This window comes from Erigeron canadensis, chromosome 3, assembly GCF_010389155.1.
Source record: "Erigeron canadensis isolate Cc75 chromosome 3, C_canadensis_v1, whole genome shotgun sequence".
Taxonomy (NCBI): Eukaryota; Viridiplantae; Streptophyta; class Magnoliopsida; order Asterales; family Asteraceae; genus Erigeron; species Erigeron canadensis.
Window position 1 is genome coordinate 44,105,248 of NC_057763.1, and position 27,240 is coordinate 44,132,487.

The 27,240-nt window shown below is 35.2% G+C and overlaps 4 protein-coding genes across 6 annotated transcripts; 2 read left to right on the top strand and 2 right to left on the bottom strand.

Annotated features, from left to right (window-relative positions):
* Window positions 1–876: 876 nt before the first annotated feature.
* LOC122592725 (30-kDa cleavage and polyadenylation specificity factor 30) lies at window positions 877–7,072 on the top strand. Its single transcript, XM_043765020.1, has 7 exons — window positions 877–1,291; window positions 1,749–2,153; window positions 4,179–4,341; window positions 4,466–4,576; window positions 4,972–5,040; window positions 5,545–5,631; window positions 5,904–7,072. Exons 1-7 carry the CDS (start codon window positions 885–887, stop codon window positions 6,753–6,755), a joined length of 2,094 nt encoding a protein of 697 aa, XP_043620955.1. The 5' UTR covers window positions 877–884; the 3' UTR covers window positions 6,756–7,072.
* A 1,519-nt stretch (window positions 7,073–8,591) lies between these two features.
* On the bottom strand, window positions 8,592–17,545 carry LOC122591223 (serine/threonine-protein phosphatase 6 regulatory subunit 3). The gene is made up of 20 exons (XM_043763451.1): window positions 17,419–17,545; window positions 17,141–17,273; window positions 15,888–15,991; window positions 15,034–15,120; window positions 14,838–14,913; window positions 14,647–14,721; window positions 14,441–14,494; window positions 14,249–14,308; window positions 14,053–14,169; window positions 13,016–13,110; window positions 12,721–12,923; window positions 12,428–12,525; window positions 12,194–12,297; window positions 11,939–12,104; window positions 11,703–11,825; window positions 10,988–11,070; window positions 10,566–10,707; window positions 10,268–10,297; window positions 9,684–9,754; window positions 8,592–9,514 (listed from the first exon to the last, which is right to left on the bottom strand). The coding sequence occupies exons 2-20, from the start codon at window positions 17,177–17,179 to the stop codon at window positions 8,935–8,937; spliced, it is 2,307 nt and encodes a 768-aa protein (XP_043619386.1). The 5' UTR covers window positions 17,180–17,273; window positions 17,419–17,545; the 3' UTR covers window positions 8,592–8,934.
* A 3,591-nt stretch (window positions 17,546–21,136) lies between these two features.
* LOC122593170 lies at window positions 21,137–24,227 on the top strand. The gene is made up of 2 exons (XM_043765542.1): window positions 21,137–21,602; window positions 23,898–24,227. Exons 1-2 carry the CDS (start codon window positions 21,246–21,248, stop codon window positions 23,925–23,927), a joined length of 387 nt encoding a protein of 128 aa, XP_043621477.1. The 5' UTR covers window positions 21,137–21,245; the 3' UTR covers window positions 23,928–24,227.
* Window positions 24,228–24,912: 685 nt separating this feature from the next.
* Window positions 24,913–26,813, bottom strand: LOC122592543 ((+)-neomenthol dehydrogenase-like). Of its 3 annotated transcripts, none has more exons than XM_043764797.1 (5): window positions 26,721–26,813; window positions 26,302–26,536; window positions 26,071–26,139; window positions 25,578–25,766; window positions 24,913–25,480 (listed from the first exon to the last, which is right to left on the bottom strand). In XM_043764797.1, the coding sequence occupies exons 2-5, from the start codon at window positions 26,425–26,427 to the stop codon at window positions 25,076–25,078; spliced, it is 789 nt and encodes a 262-aa protein (XP_043620732.1). In that variant the 5' UTR covers window positions 26,428–26,536; window positions 26,721–26,813; the 3' UTR covers window positions 24,913–25,075. The 3 variants fall into 3 exon arrangements, with proteins under 3 accessions (XP_043620732.1, XP_043620731.1, XP_043620730.1); XM_043764796.1 differs by having other exon boundaries at window positions 26,656–26,760; XM_043764795.1 differs by lacking the exon at window positions 26,721–26,813 and adding an exon at window positions 26,656–26,710 and having other exon boundaries at window positions 26,302–26,528.
* Between the last annotated feature and the right edge of the window lie 427 nt (window positions 26,814–27,240).

The window sequence follows — 27,240 nt, forward strand, 5'->3', positions numbered from 1 at the left end:
GTGGTAACCTGGAAAAAAAATAAGCAAACGCACTATCCACTCTTAGTGTTGTTATGTTTTGTATTGATGTAGTTGTTATGTAAACAATATGTTTTGGATTTTTTTTTATTTTAGATTTCATGTTTGGATCACAAGATACTCAAACTAACATATACATGACATGACATATATTGTCTACCACTTACAATAAGGTCTTTTACTCACCTCTTTCTCCAAGAACAATCTCAATTTCTCTCATTTTCTCTCCCTCTGGCCCCATTTCTCTACTCTCTTTCTCGTCTATAGGTTTCAAAATTTCAAAAAAGGCGGACGAAAATCCTCTCGACGAGGGTCGTAACACTAACGTCCCCATGGACGAGTTTACGATGAGTTCACGAAGAGCATTGTTAGGACCGGCCAATGTTATGTGTTTAGTATTTAGTATATGAGAATAACTTATATGTTTTCAGAAGCATCTAACATTGTATGTGTTTTCATATAAAGTAGGAGACCAAAATTATAAATTTGTTCTACAAATTTGGTTTACGTTAAGTATATGAGGAAAACTTATATAATGTTAACATCATCTAGTTATATGATGTTCTCCTCACAAACCATAAATTAAATTCATAGGAGCTATTTTTTAATTTTTTTTTATATGTGAATTTTGCTGGAAAATTCATGTCATGATTCGACTGTAATATACGTGTTTTAACCGGGTCCGTACTAGAGAGTTGATTCAAAATAAAATGTCAAATACATATTTTAAATACCCTATATGAGAAAAAAACCTATTAATATTGTAAAAAATGATAGTGATTGTATTAATTAGCCTAATATTAACATGATATAATAGGATCCATCACAAAGTGAACACACACACACACACATAAAAAAAAAAAACCATGGAAGACGGAGAAGGAGGTCTAAGCTTCGACTTCGAAGGCGGTTTAGACGCCGCACCAACACAACCCACCGCATCCGTCCCCGTCATCCACCACCAACCCACCGACAATGGCCCGCCATCTTCCACGCCTTACTCCTCCTCCGCCGCCCCTCCCTCCGCCCCCACCGACCCTAATTCCACCACCACCAACAACAACAACAATTTCTCCGGCAGAAGAAGCTACCGGCAAACAGTCTGCCGTCACTGGCTTCGGAGCTTGTGTATGAAAGGTGAAGCGTGTGGGTTTCTTCATCAATATGATAAATCAAGGATGCCCATTTGCAGGTTTTTTAGATTGTACGGAGAGTGCCGCGAACAAGACTGTGTTTATAAACATACCAATGAAGATATCAAAGAGTGCAATATGTATGTTCTCTTTTCTTTTCCTTTTCTTTTTCTATTTGTTTTTTTATATCATATTTTCATTGGATTTTATTTTTAGTTGATTTCTAGGGTTTTGTATATAAGATTGTGAATATGTGTTTAGGGCAAAAACTATATATATATATATATATAGTTTTGCTAATGTATGTCTACAACTTTCAAACTTACCTTTATGTGTAACAAACTTCAAGTTCGGCCCGCGTAAGTTATAAGAGGTTCGTATAGATTTGTGTTTAGGTTAATTGATTTAATGAGAGACCTAATCTGAATAGTGCTTATACTATTAAAGAATCAGGATTTTCCTCAATGACGTAAGTTGTCACTCGGGTTCTGTAGATGATATAATTTTCGGTCTGCACATTTCGTAACTGTGTAAGTGTGTGTTTATTGTTTACAACATGATCAGGAAGTTATATTGATGCCTAACCTGAAAATGCAGGTACAAGTTGGGATTTTGTCCGAATGGTCCTGATTGTCGGTATAGGCATGCAAAGCTCCCAGGACCCCCTCCTTCAGTGGAAGAAGTACTTCAAAAGATTCAACAATTAACTTCCTTCAGTTATGCCAATTCTAATAGGTTTTACCAGAACAGGAATGCCAACAACTCTCAGCAACCTGATAAATTTCAATTTCCACAAGGTAACATTGATCCAACTCAAGTTGCTAAACCTCCTACCACGGATCCCGCTTCATTGCAACCTGTGCCACCATCATCGCCACAGCAGCAGCAACAGGGTGCACAATCACAACAACAAGTTGGCCAGTTAGGTACTCAAGCACAGTCAAATGGCCAACAAAACCAAGCTAATAGAACTTCGATACCTCTGCCTCAAGGAACATCAAGGTGCGTTAAGGAGATCTAAGATTTAATTCAGACCTTGTTAATTATTGCGTGTACCCTGAATGTGGATGTCGTTTGAGATATACAGTTGCGTCATATTGTGTTTAGTTGTAATTAATTACTTCCGCTACCCATAATAAGAGAACCAATTTCCATACATTTCAGTTTTTGATTTTATACACACTATTGTAATTGGATATTGTACCTTTTCGTATTCATTGCTTCTGGCTTTTATATGACATTGAGATAAATTCATATTAGCAGTTGATGTAGTGCATTATAAATGGCTTACATTGTTTTTCAATAGTGATGTTGCTTAAGCAATATGCATGAGGATGTCACTGAAATTAAGCAGTTGATGAAGAACACCATGTTTTATTTGTGGCATCATAGGCATCACAAGATGAATCAGGTTATCTTTATACTGAAAATGCCGATGTTGCTGAAGTTGTATACTTGTAAGGACAAGTATCTGAAGCATTTATTATGTTTTTAGTTAAAGAATGGGATATGTGACACTACTCTTTCTTGGTTTTTATTAATTACTCCTATAAAGATATTGCTTATTTTTTTTCTTAGGACTTCAACTAAGTCGCTTTATTATATATTATATGTGAATCTTATGTTGCAGAATTAGGTGATAAGTAGATAAAATCTCTAATGTATTTGATTGTAAACCTTTTAATGGCCTAGTCCAAAATAAAGATCAGGTGTGAAGTTACAAAAATCAAACTATCTGAAAACAGATCCGCAGAGACTTTAGAGTGCCATTAACTGTTACATAAGTTCAAAACATTTTCACCGAAAGTAACGGCTTAGCTTATTAAACCAGGAATGATGCTGACGTCCTATTAACTTGCATAAAGCACAAGGTTTAGACATTGAGGATGCAACGTAAGTAGTTTTTTCCTCCCCACATAGGATGAGTAGTTTGCTCCATTGCGTACAAGCTGTCAGATGCTCTTGTAATCAATGTTTTTCTATCAGAAACATTGTGGAAGGAGTATGCTTTGACACCAACAAATAATTCTCAAGGAATGCCATAAATGGGTGCGGGATCTAGTCTAGTATATGCCTTGAGTGTTAATATCATTGTTAGCAACATTCTAGGGTTTAAGGAAAAACTTTGTGTGAAGGTGGTTTACAAAGATGTTTACGTATTAGAAATCATTGCTGTAAATAGATTTAAGTGGTTTCAGATGATAATGAACATGTAGCAACGGTTTTAAGATGTGAGGAGTGTCCTTCATTTCGCAACTAAACGAATTAACCCCCCCCCCCCCTCGGTATCATGAAAATTTATATCTTAGGCAGTTTTATAGTTTTGGAAGTGTTTGGTACTTTGATGTATTTCAAATGTCCAACACTTTGGCGTAATGACAAGGCAAACCTTTCCGACCTAAAACAAAAGCATTAACAATCTGAGATGATGGCTATGAGCAAATAGGTAGTTATGGCTTGTTGAAGCTTCATTATTTTTAATACTACATTTCAAAGTGAAATTGTTACCTGGGTATCGTGATGTGTTCACATGTTTTCTTCTCACTCTTCGTTGTGAGAACTCATTTTGAGGACCCAGACAAGAAAATCAAAATTGTTGTTACCTTTTGTAATTTTGGAAATGGCATCTATATTTAATTAAACTGTTTTGAGATTCACATTGGGCTCTGACTTAAATCAATTTCATGAAAAAATGCTACATTTCTATATTTGATTTTGAATTTTGACCTGCATTTGTGAAATCTCAGCTTGCATAATTCGCATTCCCATGATACTATGCTTTGTAGTATTGTGTTCTTTATAGAAGTGAGTTGACTTTTTGCTTCAACTCAAGCTTGACGAGTCCTAGTTATTTATAATGGAGAAGGGATGATGCTTCATGTTTCTAGATGTTGGTTAAATTTGTTACTGCTTCTTTATCACTATCAATAGAGTTCCCACTCCCTTCATTTGTTCTTATATTCAGTTGCTTCTGTTTAGCTTTTTGTTGCTAACTTCTCTTTTTGTACTGTAAACTTGAAACACCAGGTATTTCATTGTGAAAAGTTGCAACCGTGAAAATTTTGAGTTATCAGTGCAACAAGGAGTATGGGCCACCCAAAGAAGTAATGAGGCTAAACTTAACGAGGCTTTTGATTCTGTGGACAATGTTATTTTGATTTTTTCAGTCAATAGGACGAGGCATTTTCAGGTGGGTTAGAAAACACTATTGACACGAAAAACTGGTGTAATTTCTCAAGTTTGGAAGTATGAGCTTTTTCAAACCGTGTTTGTGTCATATTTTAAGTTGAAGAAGAATTTCTTACATTTTGCAGGGATGTGCAAGGATGACTTCTAAAACTGGTGGCTCAGTTGGTGGAGGCAATTGGAAGTATGAACATGGGACTGCACATTACGGACGGAATTTCTGTGTCAGATGGCTGAAGGTAACACTTCTTTGACCCTTTAACAATACTACAATAGGTTTATGATTATCATGTGACCCTTTTGGTATATTTTCTATGTTTTTTTTTAAAAAAATTATTTATTGTTAACGTAGAAGTTAATCATTGATATATCACCCCACCTGTTTAAACTTCTAGCTCCGAGCTAGAGGTATATTATATTATCTTTGGTCCCTGATTATAAGTTCTCGTTGACCACGGCCTATAGGGACCAGGCTATCTACTATCTTTTTGTTTTATATTTTCATATGAAGTTTTTTTCGGGGTAAAGATTATATGCAATGTATGCTTTATATAGAACTTGTAATTAATATGGTCATTGAATAATCCCCATCACTGAGTTACACAATTGAATTCAATTTGTATCTACTTTGCAGCTATGTGAATTGTCCTTCCACAAAACTCGACACCTGAGGAATCCTTACAATGAAAACTTGCCAGTGAAGGTACCATTTCTTGTTATGTCATTGTCTCTTTTGTTTCTTATTTCTCTATGTAATGTTTCTTCTTGGCATTTTATATTAACGGTGAGCAAATTTATTCTATAGATTATATCACAATGAGTGGATCAATAATAAACAGTCTGACTGAAAGCTTTCAATGCTTGAATTAGTTATATTATGTGAATGGGGTCTATTTGGTTTGATCTAATTATTAGTGCCTAGCAAAAATAGTAAAGTTGCCGACCAAAAATGAAGTCACATATTTGGTACTTTTTATGAATTTGAAACCTCAGATCTTTAAGGATTTTATTTTTGAGTCATTTCTGTATTAGGTAGTTTTATTTCAGTTACCCAGGATCCCTTTATCATCTTTTACATGAAAATGATGAGATGCTTTTATGTCACATAATTTACTATATCTGTGTGTGTTTGTGTGTGCATGACTAAATGCATATAATATCTTGTATGTTTAACTGTTCTTTTCTGTTTTCTCTTATATGGATGTAGATAAGCAGAGATTGTCAAGAACTCGAGCCCTCTATTGGAGAACAGTTGGCTTCACTTTTGTATGTTGAACCCGACAGCGAACTCATGGTACCTTTGTTTCTTCTTTCCAATCCTTATACTTCTCGTAAGGATATATGTATATATATGATAAGTAGCCTTAGAACACTTGAGTGAATGGATAACATTTAACTATAAACTCGTGATGTTTGCTTTCATACATGTTTGTTGTGAACCAGCTGTTCATGTAGTAAAGCAAAAATAACACTATAGGCTGCAAGAGTGAGCGAATTTGGACAAATGATGGAAATCTTAATGATAAGGAGATTGATGTGTTTAGTATTTACATCTTATCTTTATAGGCAATATCACTTGCAGCAGAAGCAAAGAGAGAAGAGGAGAAAGCAAAAGGAGTTAATCCTGAGAATGCAACCGAGAATCCTGATATTGTCCCATTTGAGGACAATGAAGAGGAGGAGGAAGAAGAAAGTGAGGAAGATGAGGATGGTTTTGACCAGGGTTTCGGCATGGCTGCACAAGGTGGTAGAGGAAGAGGCAGAGGGATGTTATGGCCTCCTCATATGCCCTTAGGACCCCGCCCTATACCTGGAATGAGGGGCTTCCCCCCTCTCATGAACATGATGGGGCCTGATGGATTTCCTTATGGAGGGGTTGGACCAGACGGGTTTCCTGTCCCCGATCTTATGAACATGGGGCCTCGTGGTTTTCGTCCATTCGGGCCTAGATTCCCAGGCGATTTTCAACGGCCGCCATTCTCTAATATGATGTTTAATGGCCGCCCTGGGCCCCACCAGCATGGAAATTTTCCCGGGGGTGGATTTGGGATGATGATGGGTCCAGGACCTGGGCGTGGCCCATTCATGGGTAGTGGATTAGCAGTAAGAGGTGGAAGGCCGCCTTTCTTGCATCAGCAGCAGCAGCAGCTACAAAGTTCTCAGAATAGTCGAACTAAGAGGGATCAGGCAGCAGTAGGTGGTAATGATAGATATAGTGGCGGTGGTGGTTCTCAGTCCATGGGCCAGGACATTGGCAGGCCTGATGATGAGGCTCAACCTGGTGGTGAAAATACTTTCAAAAATGGGGAAAGTGAAAGTGAAGATGAGGCACCAAGGAGATCAAGACATGGGGAAGGAAAGAAGAAGAGGCGTAGTGTAGAGGGTGATGCTGCCACTAATTCCGATGAGAAAGCTTAACTATGCCAGAAACTGTTACCATTAATATTTTGTAGGTCTCTGAGACGCTCAACTCATTAGTAACTTCAGATCTGAGTGTACTTGTGGTGTTTCTTACAGAGCTAGTTTGTCATTAGTTATGGTGTTTGGTTAGCAAGCGGTTGGTTGCTAGTTTCTTAAATGGCCATGTACATTAGCTTCATTTACACAGGATTCTTATGTATGGCAATCGATTGTCCTGTAAAACATGCAACAGTTATCACTTGAGATGTTCTATACTGATTGAATTATGTAATTCTTTACCTTCATATCATAATTGAATATCAAGTTTATGAGTAGTTTATACTCCATGTCCAATAAGTCATAGGATGCTCTCTGGAGTAGGCGATGAATGAATTGTTGTTTGTTTTGTTATATTTTTGTATCTTCTCATTGCTTTCTCAATGCTATCAGCTCATGGTCGTGTTGCTTCAGCCTACGTTCTGTTATTGCTAGTGCTAAATTCAAATTTTGGATTATAAAGATGTAGTTGTCAATTCATCTGTGTCTTATGATATAGACCAGTCGACAGCTTTTGGTGAAGAGTTCTGCGATCCAAAGAACAAGGATGGTGTATGTACAATTTGTAAGATGCATATTTTTTTTTTGAGACAAACCGAACATTTTTCAGTTATAAATGCATGATTAAGAATAAATCGTTTTGTTTAGTACTTTGGAAGTTTTTTTTTTTTTTTCGCCTCCATAAGGGCATAAGGAGTGGTCATAGAGTTGTTGATTTTATGGCTTGATACCTATTAATTTTATGGTTGGGCGGCTTGTTTGGAGGTTTCGGAACCCGGTGCTCATAAAAAAGGAGAGAGACCACATGGTTAGAGAGAGAAGGGTGTGGGGACCAAGAGAGAGGAATGAGAGAGAGTGTATGTGTTTGTGATTGGATAATTTTTGAAGGGTTAAAAATTTAATAGATGCCAGTAAAAATGGTTGATTGGGAGGGTTGAAAAATTAAAATAAGTTGGATGGCTGTTATTGGATGATTTTGGGAGGGTTGATAAAATCAACCTCACGACTCCTAGTCCCCTAAAAGTTGGTCAGCTCTAGGTTTACATAAAAGTTGGTCAGGTAACAACTCAATAACTTGTCTGCTGAATTGTTGTAAAATTTATGACCCACAAGCAAGGTTTAAAACTCGGGAAGTTAGATCGGCGAGGGGAGGAGTTAGGATTTTTTAAAAATCAGATCAAAAATCGGATTGAGTTTTTATTTTTTAAAATAAGAATTTTAAAAATTATATGCAATGCAAAATAAAAATATATAAAAAAAACTTTAAACTTAAATGTAATTGACAAGAAACATTAACATAATTCTTCAATAACATTTATCAAGTAACACTTTTATTAAATAAAATAAAATGTCCAAGCTGTTCAAATAATTTTTTTTTTTTACTTTTGTTGACCCAACCTGATACAACTGATTCACCAAATCCGACTGATTCTTAACCGATATGACCGAGTTTGACCAAAGTTGACCTAAATAAATGATTCTTAACCGATATGACCGAGTTTGACCAAAGTTGACCTAAATAAATGATGTTGACTGTTTTTTAGTCCAAGTAATCGGTTGTATTGGCCGATTTGTATGACACAAGCACGCCTTTCCAATCAGGAAGTCATAAGCCATGAAGGTCCCGTTAAATCACTAGTCATTAATGAGCCGTAAAGGTGCTCAACTTTTGAGACTTGGTCTACACATAACAAACTGCATCTTTTCTTTTGACCAAATGAGCAGCTGGTTAAACTGATCTAACTACAAAATCATTGCCATCCGGCGAAACATTAAAATAAAAGGGTTTCATCAATATTTTGTCCAATCAATGAAATTATCTTATTCTTCTCATTTACTAATAAAACTTTAGACATTAAAAGTCGATGGAGCACATGACTTTTTAAACATACAACCATTTTATAACAATCTTCAAATGAGCATCCCTCCATTGGCAAACCATTTACGCATCACCAGAGTGACAAACTGTAATCCAATTGGAGGGAGAAAGAATCATTATCCCTATTTCCAACTGTATGCCCCATCAATAATGTACATGATTAATCTGAAATACACAAGAAAGTCGCATTTTGCCTGTCCTATGAGCACAATGCTACAGCTTTAAAAAACTGAACTAAACCGATCTTCAATCTTGCCAGTATTACTCTGGTGGGCTTACTCCAACATCCTTTTTGCTGCCACTAGCGTCCTTTGGCTCTGATAAGGCCGAGGTGGAAATATCAGTTTCCACGCCATGGTGGTCATCCGGCTCCGATATGTCGGTGGCAGAAAGGGGAGGAACCTCCTCTTTGTTTGGAACATCATCGGCAATATCAGCCGGTGGATTCGCTACAAGAATACCATTTGGAAGACTATCGGTTGCAGCCTGAGATGTTTCAGCAGACTCGGTTGTCATAACCGATGGTTCGGTGGATGGTTCGGCTGATTCTCTCCATTCAATCCATTCAGGCTTATCACCTTCACTTGGTCTTGACTCATCAGTCGACTTCCCGATAGTAGTATCCTCTGGAACAGTATCTGACTCAGGGATTTCTGATGTTGCAGAATCAACCAAGGTTTCAATATTTTCACTGGAAGTAACCTCATCGTCACCACCATCATTACCACCAGTAGTACCCTCGTTGATGGGTGAGGGTGAAGCTACGGCGCTGGTAGATTGCTCATGAACCTCCCTCTCCTCCTCAAAAGCAAACCAGTTTGAGTTCGTGAAAAGCGACCCACTAAAACAAAATCCCACAGAGCAACCATTAATTCATGCTAAGATGTTAGTTTATGTCATCCAGACAGGCTATTTTGAAAGCTTTTTGAATTGAAGGCCAAAAGATCGTCAATTTGGAACATTTGTCAAACAGTCGCTAGACCAGAGGTATGATGAAATAATTGAATTACCTTTCTTGGTCATCTCCAAGTCGAAGCGAAGATATCACCACTTCGGCAGATTCATCATCAAAGTAGACATCCTGCGAAAAAATTCATTGTGAATGAGAGCTACAACTTCTGTAGATAACATAACAAAACTAACAAAAAAGGGAGTCGTGCAAGTCATTTTTGACATAACAATACTCTAAATATAGCCTTCAGTTAGCAATCCATCACACTAAAAATGTGTTCTTAAGTTTTTTTAAGGTAAGAAAAGAATAGAATCTGGATGATTTATATTATAGTTGAGTTTTTTTTAATGATGGAAAGAAAATGAAGTGATATGATTTGAAAAGATTCTTTAGTTGTTTTTGTTTTAAAAATCTTCCTCCCATATTTGGGATAATTTGGAAGGATCATATCTCTTCTCTTCTCATCCTATCATTTCAATTCTTTTCTTTTAAAATAGAACTCAAGAACATAGTGCAAAATAGATGACAGTGATTGACATCCATTGATTTTTATTTATTTTTTTGTAGGTATTAAGTTATAAAAAGAAATTTGTCAGTAACGAAATCATGCCAAACACTAACATAACTTGGCGATACACATACCTCATCATCTCTTTCCAGTGAACCATGAGCCTGGACACAACAGACAGTATATAAGAAAGAAGTGTTTCAGAAAACAGCAGTCGAACTAATAACGTTTAATTCAATATGAACAATAAAAGCAGTAGACCTAAGAACCCTATTATAAGCACTCGTGGTTGAAAAGATTTTAATTGAAGCTATGCCTATCTATGTGTGTGCGTGTATCACAACTATACAATAGTCAACTTTGTGTAAAATAAGAAAAAACAAATAAACAAAGGGAGACAGAGATAAATAACATGACTAATATGCGGTATACCTCATCATTGTCATCATTTTCATAGATACCGTATCGGAATGCCTGGCTTAGATTATTGGCTAAAGCTGCCACGTCATAGTCTCTATCTTGGTAATCGTCATCATCACTATCTCTACCGCGATCATGAAGTGTGGTAGGTCTCCTGTTGATTTAGTTAAATAGAAATACAACAATCAATCGAACAGCCACCACATTTAAATAATACACTGACATGCAATAAACCTGCATATTTCTCTTAATAAACTCATATTAGATATAACATATGATAGGTAGATGCAGAACCTTGTCAGAATCATTATAATTCCCTGACAGATTACCGCAGCAATAACATCTCAATATGTAATTTAAATAAACACAATGGGCCAAAAACCCATGTCAACATGATGTAAAACAAAATAAGAAATCGATAATAGAACCCTCACCCGCATGCCCACTGGTAGACATTTTCAAGTGCATTACGTTTAGTAAGTACATCTGTATGCCAGTCTACCCATTCACTATCACCCTGTCAAAAGGTAACAAGTCATCAGATTGTACAAGGCAAAAGGCAAAGTAGACAAGTAATACAGAGTACAGGTAGACTCAATCAGATTATATTTAGGTTTTTGATCACTTCAAGGAAAAAAAACTTCAGCCAATTCAGAAGATACATAAGAGTAAGACGAATATAAATTGGCCAGGCACCAACTAATTTATTGAAATAATCTAACTACCATGTAATCCTTCGAATTATTAAGTAAACATGTGTAAAGGTGAAAAGATGGACAGATTGGATATTTGTCGGCAGCAGCTGCACCGAGCTGAAATGTTTTCTACCCAAAAATGTTAATAGATTATTTGTGACAAATCAATAATTAACGTTTAAATATGATTACGTAATTCTTATTATTCCAATAAGAATATAACTTTTTGAACAAAAAGATTTAAAAAGTCATTAAAACTACAGTTTGCAACTCTCTACCCATTACTCATTTAACCTCTTTCCTTTTTGAACATTATCCTAGTCAAACCCTTCATAAAGAACTAGACCAAGACTACTATCTCAATGTATCACCGGATGTTTAAAAATACTTCAAAGAGAATAAATCACAGTATGAAAAGACAAGTGCCAACCAAACCACAAAGAAATGAGCGAACCTGCAAAAATGACTGTATATAGCTAATATTAGCCCCCTGTTCAATAAGTTTGTTTGATATACGTGTCATGTGCCCAACATTTCCTATCCTTGGTGGGGTTCTTCCTTCAGCAGGGACTGTTGGCTGCAAAAGTCACTGAATTTGATTAAAATTATGCACAAGCAATATTTCCTTCAAGCTTCAGGAACACTGATCGAAAAAAATAATCATCATGATTTAAAAAAGCTGGGTATTACATTGTTTGGATCAGCGACCAATGCACCGATTTTTTCAGCATCAAGAATTTTCTTCACAAGCTGACAATCTTCAAGAATATGCTGAATGAGTGAAACATTCTTGCTTTCAAGGCAAGAATCTATTATTTGCTCAATGTGGTGATGAATGAAGTTATTGTATGGATACCTGAAGTCATTGAAACAAAGTTAGATTGGAAAATATATTCATATCTCTGACACCGAATTTGTGTAGATGACAAGTGGAGAGGAACTTACTCAAAAAATAATTCCAGAATACGTTTTAAGGCACCAAGGCGGATCAACTCCTTCTCAGCAGCTTCGCTACTAACACTCATTAGGACTGAAATGAATTCAATAATCTGAAATTTGCAAATGTTAATTAGCAAAAATATATTTCAAACACTAACTAGGCGCTGCATCATATACATAATCAATCACAAAGCGAGCGAATCGTAATTACTACTACCCATATTATAGAAAAAAGACGACCTTTAGGCGATTTTTCCCAAGAGGTGGCTGCAACTTGCCATAAGTTGTAAATAGAACATTTCCTTCTGCTGAAACATCCAAGAGCTTTAACAGGTTACCTGAAAAAGTCAAAGGAAATTACTCAATATGTTAGTTCATACCTCACAAAAGACTAGTTTATACTATATAATTGAACATCGTGTGAGAAAACCATGCATAATACCAAATGCGGCAATAAACTTTTGCCAAAGCCAACATCATAAAAATATATATATATATAATGATATACAATAATACCGACAATATGACAATACCTAGGCTCTCCAACATGCCTTCCACAGTCTCAGGTTTGGCTGTTACTACAGATCCATGACTTGACTGTCGGTTGTAAATGTAATATGTCCCTGATGTTTGCCTCTTAGGATCCAACAACGATATGCATACAGACAATGAATGAACTAAAACTGATTTTGGCCGTGACTCCTCCAAAGCATGGCGAAATAATCTTGCTATGAAACTGCAAAATCAAGTGAATGTTACTGTATTAACATACGAGACATATACATTTTAAGATGCAAACTCCTGACAAATAGAAATTCAAATGCTAACCTTGGGCTGGATATTTTTGCAGCCAGTCCTGGGGGGGCGTATCTTGTTATAGCACAAAGCGCTTCTGCTGCGTTGGCATGCACTTCAGGACAATCCTTCAACATTTCAGTTGTAATTTTAAATTAGTTTAAACCTTCAAATTGGCGAGAAGATTAAACATGAAACTGTTGTAAGAGACAGCCAACATTTGCTACATTCAGAAGCCAAGAAAAATATGGTTTCAACATAAATTGCAGAATAGGCGTCAAATAATCTATCACAAGAATATTCTCTTAGTAATCTGAGATATTCTTGTAATGAAAACATGAAATAAAAAGGGACTTCGTTCATTCTTCAGAGAGTTTGGGAGAACTTCATACATGTAACGGAAAATTTAGTTTTTGACTCCTTGGTGGATAAATGTTGATGAAGGGCAGGGCTATTTCCTATGTCGAAGTCGACTCCAGCAAAATTGAGCATAATAAGCCATGTGAAAATTGGGCAGAAAAGTTTGGTAATACTTGAATCCATATTTGAGATAATCGAAGTTGCCATGATGTTTTCTTTTGTTGAAGATTGTAACCAAAAAAGAGAAGTTCAGTTGAGTATTGTCAAATTGGTATTCATATGTTTCTGTATTTTATGTGTCTTGCTCGAACCCTAGGTCTGCACTCCGATGACTCGTCATCAATCTGCGGGAGGAGCATGTCCAAATTGTTTCCATACATGATACATCTACCCACTTCAGCCTAGTCATCGATTTACTAGCACCAAATGACAAATTGTTTTATAAACCAATTGATTCACCTCTAGCTTAGACGTGAAAATTGATGTTTCAGCAGTACAAAATATCTTCAAAACCTATTTCGGTAATTCTAATGTACTAAAGACATGGTACAAAAAATCCTTACAGCCTACACATAGCCAACTGGATAGAACTTCTCAGAATTTCAGTCGTCAACCAATAGAAAAGATACTAGAGTCTGCCGTTCCAAAAAAATAAATACTGGAGTTGATGCCAAGACATGCAATGAATATAAACACTCTGTATAACTTACCGTGGAACTGAACTTATCAACAATCATCTCCAACACATCTGTATCTTCTAGCCATTGCATTGAATCTACATAGCTGGTGTAAAGATGTTCATCAGCACCTATCAGACGAATAAGAACCTGTACCCAACAATAAGAATTAGATGGGATGCAGATGCAGATATAGTGGTAGAAAAATAGTATTGCGAAGAGAGCTCACCTCCATGATGGATGTAATTCCTATCAAGTCAACCAGTTTTTTCATGATATCCTGATGAGCCTGAGCACAAAGAATAGACAACTCAGATATTTGAGTGAAAATTAAATATTATTATAAAGTTTACATTTCTATAATATTTAAAGTTGGTAAAGTACAAGGTTTTTACATATTACTCCGTAATAGCTAACTTACTTGAATATAGTTCATTAAGGGAACTGTCTTTCGCAGCAAAAGGCATATAACGACCTATAGAATAAAAAGATTCGATCAAGTGATCTTAAATATAACATGTAGATGAGGCAGGGACATAAAATCATAATAGATGAAGTAGTCATTCGGGCAAAATAATAGATTATATAGCCATATGAAAACTCAAAGGCACGACTGGGTGAACTTACTTTACTGAAATAGCCAGCCAGTAGAGCACTATGAGGGTGTTCTGGTTCAAGAAACGAGAAAAGCAGGTTCATCAACTGCAATGCCATAAGAACAACTTATTTCTCAAAGCAATAACAGTTAAAAAACCTGGAGAACATTTTTGATTTCTTAACTCAATAACCCAAAAGAAAGAGATCTATTGATTACATACCTCCTCATCCTCAACCAAGGCTTTGAGAATGATATCAACTTCACAAGTAAAGATCTCACAAGCGATAAAAGGAAACCTAGAACATAATAATACTCATTATCTGATAGTTAATTCTCTTAAGTAGATATAATAGGTGGATCCCAGTCCACTAATATACCGAACAAGTTGCTGAAAAAAATGGCCCACAAAAACCTACTTAAATGTTCTCGCCTTCTCTGCATCTTCGGGAGGTTCTTCCACTATATACCGAACAAGTTGTTCAACCTGAGTCCTCTCCCTCAAACTGCAATTGACAGTAAACGCACATTCTATATGTTAGAAACTCGAGAGATGCTATGAATATGACCAAAAAAAGCCCCAAGATCAAGTTATTGACTACAAGATTACTATGAACAGGCCTTTGGCCAGCTGTATCCAAGGTAACCCTAGGTGCCCCATCAACCAAATAATGGTTAGCTCAATTCCCAACTGATACAAATGTGAGAGGTGAGTTTGCCATTCCTTTTTAAGTAATACATCCATCAAACACAAAATCAGTTTATTTATCCCCATTTAAAAGTGTTTGAGCCACCTATACATTTGGTGTCCCTCCAACTCCATCAACTAGTGAGAGCCACTAGAATTGACCTCCTAGGCGTCAGTATCCCCCACCTCTTCAATTAACCATTATCAAATAACCAAAGACTCAGAAATTAAGCAGGGGTCACATTTTACTCTTTTAACATAGAAAAGGCCTTCCACCTTATTTGAGCATGAGGATGGTGATTATATGAGATAAGACACAAAAGAGAAGTATTTCCATCATAACAACACATGACTAACATTTTAGTTCTATTTGTTCACAAGTATAGCAATGTAATTTTACGATCCATTTAGGCCTCCACTACGTAGATCATAAGTGTCATGAGCCCACAAGTTGGCACTCGATTTTTAAACATCACAAGAAGTTACTAATACAATTAAGAATATGAACCATTACATAAGTGTCATGACACGAGTGCCCACTCGATGCTAGAAAATAAAATTTGAGGTTTAAGTTTTTTGACTTACAAATTGATGAGCCGGTTATTAAGAGCTTTGCATTCTTGGATTATTTCATCCTCGTCTAAAAGCTCATCTAGTGTAAAATTTTCCTTGTCCATAATTGTCTCCACCTGGGATAATTAAAAGTCAGTAAAATCTCATAGACCTTTTACAAGCAGAACAATTGATATTGGAATCCTATCACTAATTAATGATCCGAATCACAATAAACATAATGTGGCAATCATATACTTATTTTTCCGATTACCTTTCCTTAGAAACAATCAAATCATATGACTTTTCCAACATTTTTGACAATAAAAAAAAAACTACATAAGCAAAGAACCCACGCATGTAAACCAAGTACTAATTACACAAAACAGATTAATCAGTATGATTCAAGGAAATCCAACAAATACACCAGTCACATCACGAATTCAATCCCAAAGCTATTAATCATGCACATGTCTAGCATCTATGGTACCCCGTACCTGTATGTCCATATTGTATCACAATAATCCAATCTGTTTTGACTGGAAGTTAAACTAATAAAGATAAGGAAAACAGGTTCGCGTCACTATCTAATCACATATATTCCTGTTCAAGTGTATGGCCTAAACTTTAGAATCAACTTCGCTCACCAGCTCAACATTTTACTTATCATTTTAGTGTCAATCAGTAAAGCAACAACCTAAATGGAAGGCTGTATTTCTTAAGCACAACTTGCAAAAAGCAAAAACAACTTCATGAACCACTTGGCCTTGTTTAGAACGGATAACTAGGACGTCACATGTTGCACCATACACTTCCTCTGGACTCGTTAAGATGTCTCAACTTTAGATGTTTTACACCTTAGGAACTTTATCAACGTTGTATCTTAATAATGACATCCACCTCATAAACCTCTTATTTAACTGAATTCAATGTCATCAGTTATAAAAAGAAATCCACTTATTGTCACTAATCACCAGGGTTAAAAAAAGAAAAAGAAAAAGATACTCCCCTTCCCCAAACTATCTGGAAAACAACAAACCCCAAAGTGAGCTCTAATTTCATATCAACATTTTTCCACCCATTTTCCTTAGAAATCAAGAAACAAACTAATAATTAGCTAAAATAGAAAGTAATCGAAACCAGGATCTAGATATAACTAACTTTAAGCAGGATTGATGTATATACACACATATAATATTTTATATATATTATTGCTGTTCAAAATATATACATATATACATAATATATCACATGTATATATGTATGTAGCATAGGAAATGATTTACCGGAGAAGTGGTGGACAAGCCGGTCATACGCCAAAACATGTTGAAATTGAATTAGAATTCAGATCTGGAGCGGCGGAAACGTAGCTTCAAAAGATCACCGGAAAAAGAAGTCGAAAATCTGCGATGCGAAACCCTAGAATACGGAAATTGAAGCAAAATCGATAATTATGTATCAATTTGTTTGTTTGTAGAGGTAGAATATCCAATTTTAGGGTTAGATATAGAAATGATTACAATAATTGGGGTTGAAAGAAGAAATATAAATAGAGGAAATTAACCTGCAATCGCGGTAGCGTTATGATAATAACAATATCTATATGTATAATTTCAGAGTATCAGTATGTTGTATGTATATGTGCATATATCTGTGTTGTTTGTTTAACTATATTTTGTGATCCTTGTTGTTGTATACATGTCCATGGATCCACTTTTCAAATTTCAAAGTTAAATCTCATCTGATTTAACATGCCCGATTATTATTTTTGTATAGTTATCAACATACCAAAGTTACACCAAGTTAAACATAAGTTAGTTTTTATTAGTGTTATTATCACATAGGCCTACGCGATATGATGGTAATGAAGATTAATTATTGCCGACTTCTTGATTTGTTTTCTTATCATATCATGTATCTATATATCTATATATCTATATATATATAGGAAGGGTTATTTGAGAACTCACAAATAAAAAAGAACACGAGAACGATTTTGGACCATTCATTTTATTATATTTTCTCTCTCTTACATTAAATAAGAAAATTCACCCAAATCATTTAAAATGCTTTATCTCACAAACCGTAAATCGTTAGACGAAACATAAAGCATGGGTAGTCTTAAAATTTCGTCCTCTTTCATTAGAGATCCAATTCAATATAATTTTGACGACTTTTTAATTTTCGTTTTTTTCCCACCGCGTTCATCCTACACATGTGTAAGATCATTGTTTTCACATGAAAATTAGTAAATGAACATATGTACACAACAATGAAGATCAAGGGTGGAGCCTGTCAATCCATGACAGAGCCATGGTAGCCAAGGACGGAGCCCGTCAGTCCATAGCGGTGGAATAGCGGCTAAGGGCGGAGCCCGTTAGGTAGATCATCCCTCACTGGTCACCCCCTATGACCTATCACCCTCTATGACCTATCACCCTATGACCTATCACTCTCTATGACCTATCACCCCCACTAGCTTTGGTTTATGAATATCCTTAAGGGCGAAGCCCGTTCCGAATCATAATTTTTGTTCAACCTACACATGTGTAAGTTCAATCTACACATGTGTAAGTTATGTGTAACTACCAAAATTGAACGCGATGGGAAAAAAACAAAAATTAAAAAGTTTTTAAAAGTATATCGAATTGGATCTCTAATGAAAGAGGACGGAATTTTAAAACTACCCATGTTTTTTGTTTTGTCTAACGATTTACGGTTTGTGAGTTAAAACATTTAGAATGATTTGGGTGAATTTTATTATTTAATTGAATAGAGAAAAAGAGGAAAAGAATGTGTGGTCCAAAATGGTTCTTAAGTTCTTTTTTTTAGAAGTTCTTAAAATAACTCACTCTTATATATATATATGACAATCAAATAAGAACAACCTTAAAACTAACATAGTGCATAACTAATTATCATTATTTAAGTGTATAACAACACATTGGTCTGTCAAAATCAAGAAAATCATGTTTTTTGTTTTGTGCATCCATCTTGGATGCATATTCTTCAAAATGATGCATCCACCAAAAAACGTGATTTTTTCGATTTTGATGGACCAATGTGTTGTTAAACACTTAAATGATGATAATTAGTTATGTACTAGATTAGTTTTATGACTTTTAATGCATCAAAATGATTTTTTGAAGTGTTCTCGCCGTTCTTATTTTAAGACTGTTCTCACCGGAATGTTATATATATATATATATATATATATTTGTTGAACTTATGATAGTTTTGAATTCAATATATTATATGTGAAAGGGAAATGTTAAAATTTTATTTATGTTCAGTAATGATGATACCCGTTGGTAAATAAATAATATCATGCAAAAATCATGTAACTAACCACCACCATTAACGAATACAAATACAATTTTTGCGAGTATATGATAGAAAACGAACTGACTGTCATTACTCATTTAGGTCCATACGAAGCTTTTGAGCTAGAGGCCTAGAGTTTGAATCTAATGAGCCTAATACTTGAGAGATTAAAAGTACATAGGTGTTTCATCGTACGGTAATAACACGGGTTTTGAGCAGCTACCATTAAGGCACCACAGATTAGAGGGTTCCATCCATTACCCTATTAGACTTCGTATTTGTAGTGATTATTATTATAGTTGATCTATACTAACCATTTATACAAAGAGTGTACATGTCATTATGATTTTTCCAATGGTCGATATGGAAGGAATTCATTTTGTTACTACAAATATTAAAGTCTTGTTCGTTGATTAAAATAAACCTAAAAAATTCGGTCATCTCTTTGATATAATCTTAAATTTTAACAAATGTTATAAAAAAGGTATTGAATGTTTTATAAGAATCACACCACCACATTAAGCCATTATAGTGGTATTACATCAAAACTGCTAAAACAACCACACATATATGGAAAGAATTTGATTTTTGTACACAAAGCAAATATGAGAGTCTAGCTAGTTGCTTGTCAATCGAAAGAAGAATAAGAGGATCGAAACATTGAGAGGGACAACCATGGATAGAATGACAGTTGATGCTGGAGAATATGTCACATGAGGACCCCGACATAAACGACATGGTTGTAGCAATGGCGATACCAATTGACATTGTCGATGTGGGCGAAACATTCACAGTGATCGAAACAGTAGCATTGGTTGGAGCATCGAATGAAGATGCAGAGTTCATTCTCGGTTATCAAAATAGTAATACCTATTATAAGTCATATGAGAATGAAGGGGGATAATGAGAGAGGGAAAAAAAGGTGTATTTGTTGGAGAGATATGAGGCGAATTAATTATTAGGGCGTGTGGACATAAACATAAGAGAATAGACATATAGTTTTTTTTTAATCCTCAAAGGTGAATATATATTACTAAAGTATCAAATATTTACATATGATTACAATGAGATGAGTTGGAAAAAACCAACTTATCATATCAATTAGTAATCCATTCACAATTAAACTATTCTACTTTTAATACTCTATTCAATGACCATTTCAAAGACCAAAAACAGCCCTCCTGGACTTCTTAACCACTCCATTGCCTCTCCATGACCAAACCCATTCTAATCACTTGTTATTCCATTAATTGTTCGCAAAGTCCGGCTTAACTCCCCACTTCTCATACATCCTAATCATATGTTTGGTTTTTCAGACTTTCAACCCCATAAGCCTCATTTTGACAGAATCACTTATACATTCATTCATGGTAGATTCATTTCTTGATTATTAGTAAACATATAGTTAGGTAGAAGCTGTTTTGAATTTATTGGGAGAGAAGATGAAAAAAGGGGGCGTGATTGAGTATTTATTTTTGTAATCCAGATATACGATGTTTTGTATTTACCAGGGAAGAAAAAGAAAGATGTGAGTGATAAAAATAAGGGTAAAAATGTATAATCGCATGTCCTAATATCTTCTATACTTTCAAAAAAGTTGAACATTTTTAATAGCTGGTTTTATCTCAGGTCATTAGTTCGACTTTTGAGAGTGACATGTCCTGAGGGTATTTCCTTTGAATCATTAGTAACGGTTTATGTTTTACATCCTGTATTCTAGAGTACGTAGAGGGCTTCATTATTATACGGTGAGGTGTCTCTTCATGTCGAATACCAACTGACTGTTAAAAAAATATATAAATATAAATATTTGAATATTTGATACATTATATAACAGACAATAAATGTTGGCTGGATTAACAACACAAGTACAAAACACACCAACAAAAGGCCCAACTTTTATTATTTTGTGCCATTGAGCCCAGTTCTAGCGAGCCCAGCAATCCATTTTGTATTTTCATTTTGTGGGGTTGAACGCATCAGGAGCAGAAAAGGGGAGGAAGAAGGCAAAAACCAATATTATCAAAATCACAACAAAAAACCCTTTCTGAGAAACAAATCCAAGAAATGTTGAAATTCTTATCAAAAGTGAAGATCGAATTCAACGCATTAGACCCACGAACAGCAGCATGTATGGAATTCTTGGCCCAATGCAATGCCCGAACCGCTAAAGAATCAAACCCATCTTGTCAGCTATTGGTCAAGCGCCGCACCGATAGCCATCCGCCTCAGATCTCCGTCACGTTCGTTAACGGAATCGAAGAAGTGTTTGATGCGACAGCCACACCTGCGCAGACCATTAGGAAAATGATTCTTGAAAAAGGTCAGCAACTTGAGACTGAACAGATGTTTCGTGAAGCCGGTGAGAAATGGCCCGTTATTATCCCCGAAGACGAGCTCCACCAATCATTTCCTGGAACTAAGGTAGAAATTTTGTATTGGTTTTGTTGATTTTTTTTTATTATTATTATTGTTTTGGAAGTATATTTATTTAGGATAAAAAGTTAAGTGATTTATTGTCTTAGTTTCGCGATAAGTAGGCTTTTTAGAGGATTTGGTTATGTGGGTATCGAGAAAGAGTTGATTGCTTAAAAATGGGTGGTTTGCACAGTTATCTATTCATAATCACACATACCGTCTTTAAAGTTTGTAACTTTCCACAATCGTAGTGTTAACGTCTGTTAAAATGGTGGCTTTACGTTTCTCACATGTGCTTTTTTGTGGAGTTGTGGTTAGTTTTGCTTGCTCTGTTCCTCTTTTAACAGATATTTTAATTAATCAAAGTGCGTATTAGGGACTACTGGTGTGGAAAGTTGCAAACATTAGGAATGATGCTGTTAATTAACTATGTAACGAAAGATGATGTGGCACTATGTGATTACTAGTGTTGGTTCTTTAGTTGGGTAGGAGGTAAATCGTGTTATATGATGTTATGGATATAGATATTGTTTAGAGAGTAGGAATGTTGTGGTTTTGGAAGTGAAGAGAAAATATCTGAATTTTATTGATAAATCAAATTAGAAGGTTGTCACTGTATGTATTCGAAATACTATTTGGGCATCTTTAGACTTGTTTTCTCGTTAGCTAAACTTTGGGCATCAAATACTATTTGATGTAACCATTTGTTACCTATTTTGTATGTCTGGCTGTTTGTTTATAGCTTGTGAGTAGTTACCCTTAGATTTCACTGAAAACTGAGTGTTCTATTTAGTTTCTAATGCTTTTATGTATGTTAGTGTCTTGTCATATGCGTTGGTGCTTGATATATAAGACCTGGTCTGTACCTGCCAACATTTCTAGCATTTTTCTCATGTAGTTTAAATGTCAACTCACTGTTGCTCTTGTTTCTTTTATTTGGTGATGCATCTTTTCCTGAAATTTAAATAATCAAATGAATTTGCAAATGTTTGGCTATGCTGTTAAAAGGTGATTGGCGTTGTTCGGTAGGTTATTCTGGTGTCCTTGTTACTTTCATGCACGGATTGAATTTTACTTCCATGACTTACAAATGTTTAGAGATGCGTTAATTCTTGCCTCTTTCAGTCTTTTGAGCCTAAAAACCTCTCTGTATTGACCCAAAGATGAAAAGTTGAAGCTTTGGCATAACCTTATCAAATCCCTCCTGTTGTGGCATTAACTTGAATCTTTTAATTTATATATTTGCACTTTAATGGACATTTTCTGATTTTTACTTATTTATATCTCGACAAATCATGCAAACCCCTTCATAAGTACATATGATCTGACATTCTTGGGGACTGCTACTTAATGCCCGCCTGGTTTGTACTGACCAACATCATAGCACCCAAGTACTACCTTTCATTCTTGCTCTAGACTCCTGCCAAGTTTTTCACTTGCCCAAAAGCATCACCATAATTGCACATAGGTGCCTACACTTTGTCTAAAGGTTTTACTTGAATGTTAATGCCTTGCATTATCCTTTAATTTGTATTTGGTGGTATTTCCAGATTTTCTACTCTTTATGTTTTGATAAAACAAGCGAACACCTACATATGATCTGACATCCTTAGGCTAAACCCTAAACCCTAAACCCATGGTTTGTTTTGACCATTTTCAGAGCACCCCGAGTACTACCTTGTGTTCTATGCACTAAACTCCTGCCAAATTTTTCATAACCAGACGCGTTACGATAATTGTACTTAGGTGACTGCACTTTATTCTTCTGGTTTGCATCCCCCGAACTCCCTAATAAGCTCAAGCTTTTTCTAAGTTTTCTCTGTACAATGATTCATGGTTAACGTACTTGATAGTTAAGATCTCTTTATCTAAATAAGGGTTTAGTAAATGATTGTTCAAAAGTTCCAAGAATTTGATTCTTCTTCACATCATTTGTTAATCTCTTTTGCACAATCTTGGCTTATCCTTCTTATTTGAAACACTGTATGACATCTAATAACATCTGTATCTCACAATCTCACACACGACCCTAAGCAAATGGTTGTTATTCCCTTCTGCTAATAAAAGGAAGGTATTCCATGTCTGAGTCAGAGCAATTTGGCCAGTGGTATGAATACACTTTGGTATTAGCTAGAGGTGTCTAGTCAGGTTCGGTAATGGGTCAAGACAAGTAATATTTGGTTGAAATGGGTTGGGTTGTCTCAGAACACTTAGTTATCAACTAGAGGTGTCTAGAGCTTCAGGCCTTTGTTTTCCATGGTCAGCATTTCTGTTTTCATCACTCTTTTTTATTTTGCACAGCCAAGGAAAGCAGAAGATAAGAAGCAATAGTTCAACTACTCTCCACTGTAACGTGGAATCAAGTGGATGAGTACTAACCAACATAGCGGACGCATGGTACTTGGGTTATGCTTGCCGGTTCATTAAATTTCAAAAGGCTTTGTATTGGTATGAACATAATATCGTTAATTATGAACTTAAAATCTCTTGTTCCAACTAAGCTTCTTAGGTTGCTGTTTGTTTTATCCTTGGTGTTTCTTATTGGCCACTTGTTATCATTTTTAGTTCCAAGCCTGTAGCTATTATGCGATTTGATTGCTTGAATTTAAAGAAATAAAAATATTCATCAAATACTCTCTCTGTGTGTCGTAAGTTGATGTATGCCTAACCACTATAAAACTTGAAATAATTAGTGGATTATCAAGTGATTGAGATTTATTTGGACACTTGCTTGGTTGGATTAGTGGTAGGGTTCCATCCAATTACACCCCTCACCCCCACCCCAAGTTGATGTTGATGTATGCCTCTTTATAGAAATTATACTCAAATATCATACAACATTTTTTCATACTAATCGTAATAACCAATGTTTTCATTCATTGCCACATGTCTTTAAAAGTATCAACCCACAAGTAATTATTATTTTGAAATGTATATAATTTATAATTTGTAATTTCTTTATTATGTGAAAACTACTTTTATCTGGTTTATTGTATGTAATTAAAATTACAAAATTGAACGAATCGTGTAAGACATCGACCCAATGAGTGACATTTACATTTATATTTATCACATTGTTTACATTATTCGTTTAATTTTATAAGTTAATTACATTCAATGAATCAAATGAGAGTTGTTTTCATATGATAAAAAAAAATGAACAAGTAACATACATCCCGTGAAACCTTATTAAATTGTTAGAATTTCATCTCCTTTCTTAAACCATACAACTATAACTTAACTACCATATCATATACTAGGTGATGATAATTGAATCACAACAATAACATACAACTTTTTTTAAATATTACTTATGTAATCACAAAATTTAGTAGTGATTTTATTTTAAAATAACTCACATTATTCAACATTTTACCAATAATAATAAAAACGTCGTTTGAAGCATACTACACATTGCAGAATAGTTACATATGTCAGCATTTGTACCGATCACAAACTTTGCTCAACTATTTGTTCCTTTATTCAGCTTTCAATCCAGTGGATGAAAATGGAACTATTTGTTGTGTCTCGTCGAAATAGACACCAGATGGTCCACCGTGGGGCAACAAAGCAACCATAACTGGACCTTTAGAACCTTCTTCGGCAGTGAGAAATCCAGTTTGAAATGTCATGTCCGTTACAACGTAGCCAGGGTGCACACAATTCACCATAATGTTTGGAAACTTTCTAGCCATTAGCCTCGTGTAAGCATTAAGAGCAGCTTTTGAAACTTTGTAAGCAGAAGTCGTGAGTGGCCATCCATTCTCCTTTAGCATACCAACCTTTAAGTCCCTTAGAAACCATTGGACTATCTCGTCAAGCCTCTCTTCAGTCAAATTTTCGATATCTTTCAACTCTTCTTTCAACTTTTCGTTGTGGAACCACTGATGATATGATCGAAAAACATATACTAAGTGAAGATTATATATGCTTAATTTGTGAAATGAAACTTTTTTAATTATTGTTGGATCGACTACTTACGTATAGGTCTCCTTGAATAGAGGTAATGTTGACGACCCTTGGAGATTTAGAGAGTCGGAGAAGCGGAAGTAGTGCTTCTGTGATTGCTTTGGTTCCGTAGTAATTGGTCTTGAGACACTCTTCTCCCAATTCATAAGGTTGTTTGATAATGTTGCCAATAAGATGTGCTTTCTCATCAACAACTTGTAACTATATATTAATCTTGTCATATATATAGAGAGAGAGAGATCACAACATATATAAAGTCAATGAACAAATTTCACACTAAATTTCACCTAATAACTAGATAACATTAGTTAAGGGGGTGTTTGTTTTTTGGGTAAAGAGTTAAAAGGGGTGTTTGTTGTTACGTTTTCAAAATAATTTTGCGTTTTACAAACATAATAATGAAATAATCAGTTCAAAACGTAATCGCAAACACCCTCTAACGTTGTGACGATATAGTTAATTAATTGTTGAATGATACAGTATTATAAATTAGAAAAGTACTTACAAAACCTCCTCCGTCTCTAAATTGCTTATCATCAAGTATAATTACTCCACCTTCTGCTGCATTATTGATCTGTACGTAGATAAATCTTATTTTTCGTTAAGAAGCACGTACACACTTAATAATTAAAGCTATATTTCTGAAGTAATCAATTAATACACTGTTTTTATCAAATATGGAAAAAAAAAAAAAAGAAGACATATATATGCTTATGAATATATTTTGATTACGTACCAAGATATCAAGTTTCCGGAAGTGAGTTTCGATGAAGTTGGCCAAACGCGCAACACTAGATGGATCTTTGATATCAAGTTGATGAGATATAACATTCGGAAGGTTAAGTTTTTTGACAGCTTCCATCCCCTGACTCTCATTTAAAGCTGTTAATATGACTTGGACCCCTTGAATGGCAAGTTGACGACATATTTCATATCCTATTCCTTTGTTTGCTCCCGTCACAACTGCACATCTTTATTTGATTTTTTATTTTAAGTATATATAAATATAAAAGAGGAAAGATTAAACCGCAAAGTAGTAACGATACACAGTTCAAATAAATGGGCTTAAACTTTGATGGTGGTAATATACCTTTTCTCATCCTCCATTGGCATAAATCACAAATGAAGCGATATATGAAGTAAAGCATCACGTACCTTTTATACTGAATTAAAATAGAGGGGTTGGTGTGTTAGTCAATACAGTAGCTTTCTATATTTGGCAATGACTAATTAATTTTTTGGCAGTGCCGGTCCTGCTAGTAGGCGAAGTGGGCTCAAGCCCTGAGCAATAGATTTTTTAGGGGCTGTTAGTCAATACAATAGCTTTCTATATTTGGCAATGACTAATTAATTTTTTGGCAGTGCCGGTCCTGCTAGTAGGCGAAGTGGGCTCAAGCCCTGAGCAATAGATTTTTTAGGGGCTGTTAGTCAATACAATAGCTTTCTATATTTGGGGGCCATATTAAACATATGGGAAACGTTAAATACAACCTTAAGGGATGTGGATGCAGTTATATTTAACGTGCATAAAACAAGTTGTACCTTCCATATTAAAAGCCCACCCCTGATTTTTATGGTAAATGTATAAATAATTTATGCACCTTAAACACAGCCCTAAGAGCTGTATTTAGCAAACCCCTAAATATATTAATCGGTAACCCATTAGACCAAATTA